Below are 4,822 nucleotides of genomic sequence, written 5' to 3' on the forward strand. Positions count from 1 at the left end.
CTATCTCATATCTATCTATCTATCTATCTATCTATCTATCTATCTATCTATCTATCTCATATCTATCTATCTGTCTATCTATCTCATATGTATCTATCTCATATGTATGTATGTATGTATGTATGTATGTATGTATGTATGTATGTATCTATCTATCTATCTATCTATCTATCTATCTATCTATCTATCTATCTCTATGTATGCGATGACTCACCTGCTCCAATATATGACCCAGGGAAGGTAAGTAGGAGTAATAATGCACAGACCATGGTTGGGACCCCCATGTTGTAGAGACTCGCTGCTGTACAGGGGAATGCTGGCTCTGGCAGAGACTCTCTCAGACCATCGCTGCTTTATATGTTTCATCACTGTGCACACAGTCTGTTTGTGACAGGGGCAAAGTACCTTACACTCTATTGACATTTGTTCTTTCACAAGTCTTTTAATATACTTCTCGCCAATATTAGTCCATGATCTCTGGTGCCAATCTAGGACACAACAAGCCCCTTGGTAAAGTGTATATGGTCTTTGAGGTTGTAATCCCATGAAAAAAAAAATTATTATATTGTTAACATAAAGCACTGTGATTGGCTATAAGAAGTCACATGGGGGTCACTGCTAACTTGGATGCGTATTGGACACAGTGGTGATTCTAGGGGCGGGCAAGGGTGGCTCTTGCTTGGGGCCCTGCGGCGTGGGGGCGCGGCAGCAGTCACCCCGTCAGCACCCGTCTGCTCTCACCCGCTGTACCCAGTCTAACAGAATGCTGGTGCTGGGTGTGATGATGTTGCGCATAACATTCTGGAAGCGGCCACAGTGAGAAGAGGATGGACTCGGAGCAGTAGCAGTGTATCTCCAGAACGAGTACAGTCAGTGCTAGGGTTGGCCATCGGTGGGCCAACCATTGATGATCTACATCGATGGTACCATCAGCGATCACCGTTGATGTCACAAAAACCATCTATGGTGAACAATGGATGGTTTACACCCTCTTGATGGACACTGCTGCTGGGGCTGAAATTGGGCCAGGATTTAATAAGATCAGGGTTGGGGCTTAGCTGGCCATTGGTGGGCAGAGCTGAGCTCTGTGTTGCCATCGCCATCAGAAAGAAAACAGTGTTTCTTAGACTGCCATCGATGGCGGAGAACCATCGAATCTCCACAATCAGTGGCAAAAGCATTGGCCATCAGTGGTTAAGTATCGATGGATGTTAACTATCGATGATTGATGGTTTTTCCTAGTCATTGCCAGAGCAGCATGGAGGAAAAGAGGAGAGGAGCTGCTACAGATCATGTACCCAGAGGAATGAGGATTATCCAGCCTATAAAATAAGAGGGGGGAAAGACTATATTGTCTGTATGTGTGTGACTGTATGGAAGTGTACATGTGTGTGACTATGTATGTGTGTGACTGTATGTAAGTGTACATGTGTGTGACTATGTATGTGTGTGACTGTATGTAAGTGTACATGTGTGTGACTATGTATGTGTGTGACTGTATGTAAGTGTACATGTGTGTGGTTATGTATGTGTGTCTGTATTTATGTATGTGTGACTATGTATGTGTGTATAATGTGCGGCTGTATGTATGTATGTATGTGTTTATTAGTGTGTGAGTGTGGGCGGGATGCATCAAGTATCGCATTATGCATGCGATGTATCCCGCGTCGCTCATTGCATGCCTGCCCGCGTCCCTTACACTCTCGATAAGAGCTGTCCTTGGCCTTTCCCCCCCCACCCCCCTCCCCAATGAAAAGTTTTGTTCCTGTGCCCCTGGTGACTATGTATGTATGTATGTATATATGTATATAGGGGGAGAAAGGAAGGGAGGGAACTCTCTCACCTGCTGTGCGAGGCTGGGGAATATGACTTACACCCCCCTCCCTTAGTGTGACATGTAATGGGGGGATATGATGTGTGGCTCTGCTCCTTTTTCATGAGCACACCAAAGGCTTGCACACAAGAACCCACTCCCCATGTCCCAAATGATGCTGTTTAGGGTCCCCCATTGTTAAGTGCTCCGAGCCCTCCAAAGCCCTAATCCAGCTGTGTAAGAGGGTAGGGGTGCATATGCCAGTGGTAGCAGTATGTGGCAATAGCAGGTACCTCAGGATATTGCTGGGTCTTTGGGATCTAAGGGCCTGATTTAGAGATGGAGGCTAATGTGATCATAACTACGATTTCACATGTTACACAGCTGCAAATATATGCTAATAGCTCCAAAGACGGCCAGCGCTGCCTTCTCATCTGCGTACGACGTTGGGTACTTGCGTAGATATCGGTAACATCGACGCACATCCACCAGCAATGCAGGCCTTGCGGCAGGTCTGACCTATCCCAAATACAGCTGCTCTCCCGACATGCAGACGCTCTCATGGTCTGTACGTGATCGCAATGGATACTTTATGCACGCCCATGTACGCGCGGTTAAGTAGTAAGACACGCCTGCGTTTTTCTGACCACCCCCCTGTTACCTCCCCCAAACGCTGACAACCTGTCACTCTCCATGTGGGCTCTCCGAGTGTGCGGAATCGCAAGTCAATCACGGCTTATACGCATGCGCAAGGGCAAACAATCGCTCGATCTGCATAAAAATCGCCATTTCATACATCTCTGAATCAGGCCCTGAGTGGTACACGGCCTCTTCCCACAGGGGCGCTCTACTACTCCCACTGCCAGAGCCGGGAATCTTCCGGCTCCCGCAGTGGGTAATGGGAGAGACATCATGACGTTTCTCCCATAATGCAGAGCGGCCCGACCCGGGAGGATGGACGGAGGAGCGGATGGCAGCGGCAGGGATTCAGGTGTTTATATTTTATTTGTATTACGTATGTGTGTCTACTGGGGTGGTGGACCACTATTGGGGGCACCACAAGGGGGGACTAATATTGGGGGCACTACAAGGGGGGACTACTATTGGTGGCACTACAAAGGGGGACTACTACTAGGGGAAATACAAGGGGGCTATTACTATTGAAGGTACTACAAGGGGGGGTCTACTGCTGGGGGAAATACAAGGGGGGGACAACTATTGGGGGTACTACAAGGGGGGGACTACTACTGGGGGAAATACAAGGGGGGACTACTATTGGGGGCACTACAAGGGGGGGACTACTACTGGGGGCAATACAAGGGGGGGGACTACTACTACAAGTGGGGGACTACTACTAGAGGGACTACTACCAGGGGCACTACAAGGGGGGGCAACTACTAGGGGCACTACAAGGGGAGGGGACTACTACTAGGGGCACTGCATAGGGAGGACTACCACTGGGGGCACTGCATCGGGGGACCACTACTGAGGGCTCTATATAAAGGGCAATACAGGGGGTACTGCATAGGGGGGGACTACAACTGGGGCCACTATTTAAAGGGCACTGCATAAGGGGTACCACTATTGGGGACACTGCATGGGGAGTCTACTGTTGGGGGCACTATATAAGGGGCATTGCATAGCTGGGTACCACTACTGGGGAAACTGCATTGGGGGGACTGCTACTATATAAGGGGCTTACTACTGTGGGCACAATGGGTGGGTAGGGGCCCAGGGCCCACACTGCTGTTAAGACAGCCCTGATCCCAGCAACCCCCCTCACTACGAGCTTTTCCTTGTTACACAAACGTTTCTTACCTTCAGAATTGTTGTAGCAACTTGTAAAAAAATTGAGGGTTTGACAAACAGGAAAATCTCAACATGTCACGTACAGTAATTCTAGTCCTTGTAAGGACGTCAGTAAGGTCCATCTTGGCGACTGTGCCGACCATATTAACAGTCACTTTCTTCACAAACTCATGACTGTTGTCACAATCAGTATTGATAGTGTCTTCTTTGCTTATGAGATTTAACTCAGATGGCGGGATGTAGCAAGGGGAGAAATGCGGTCAAACCCCGAAAATGCAGATTTGACCGCATCTCTCATATGCACCAAGCCCCAGCATGCCATGCACTACGCCATTTCCAGATGGCGTTACGCTATAGAGACCTATGGGCTTCTATCGGGAGAGCGCTGTGAGAGGGATCCAATCAGATCCCTCCCAGCACCCACTGCGGCGCGTGCGCCATTCTTTGAATGCGCAGAAGGACGCCCAGAGGGTCATATACCCAGAAGTCCTTCATTCGCACCGAGAGAGCTGACCTTTGCAGTGTTCTTCATGCATACCAGCGTTGATAACGCATCGCAGCCTGAATGTGATGCGTCATGCATGCCGTCCAGAGTCTCACTTATTTACTAACAGGCAATTTTTATATATATTTTTTTTTAAGTGTTAGTAAATGTGTGATTTAGCCCCAGGAGCACAATATTAATTTAGATTGATTTGAATTCAACCTTTATTAAATATGCCCCCTAAACTCAGAGCAAAAAGCGGTTGCATGCAAGGTTACAGAAGATGTCTGACTGTGGGCCTGATTCAGAGGCGGACGCTATTTGCGTGCGCTCGCTCTGAATCAGGGCATTTCTATTTTTTTTTATTCCGACCTCCAGGTCGCTCGCACAGCTGTGGGTGACCACACCCAGCTTGTGCGAGCGGCCTGGCGATGGTCGAGATTATCACGACCATCGGCATTGCGAGGACACCCTTGTGGTAGGGTCTCAGCACTCGCAATACTGAGTGGACTTTCTGCTCGAATAGGTCCGGAAGTCCACTACTGACATCACGAGTGATGTCAGTAGGGCCGCCCACAAACAGCAGGCGTTCCCTCGGGAACACCTCCGCTTGTTCAGCCACCCCCCCTACCCGCCTATAAAATGGGGCGAGCTGTCGATCAACATCGACAGCCGCCCCAATTTGCTGTGAGCTCCTGAGCGAGTGAAGGTCTTAC

The 4,822-nt window shown here is 49.0% G+C and overlaps 1 protein-coding gene across 1 annotated transcript in view; it reads right to left on the minus strand.

Moving 5' to 3' along the window:
• The window catches only part of LOC148473943 (uncharacterized), a 68,785-nt gene extending 68,501 nt beyond the window's left edge, over nucleotides 1-284 (minus strand). The window contains exon 1 of the mRNA XM_088459326.1: nucleotides 215-284. Within this exon, the coding sequence (XP_088315452.1) occupies nucleotides 215-284 (70 nt within the window). The remainder of the gene's footprint in view (nucleotides 1-214) is intronic.
• Between the last annotated feature and the right edge of the window lie 4,538 nt (nucleotides 285-4,822).

Source organism: Taudactylus pleione, unplaced genomic scaffold, assembly GCF_031769625.1.
Source record: "Taudactylus pleione unplaced genomic scaffold, aTauple2 ptg000905l, whole genome shotgun sequence".
In the NCBI taxonomy this organism is placed as follows: domain Eukaryota; kingdom Metazoa; phylum Chordata; class Amphibia; order Anura; family Myobatrachidae; genus Taudactylus; species Taudactylus pleione.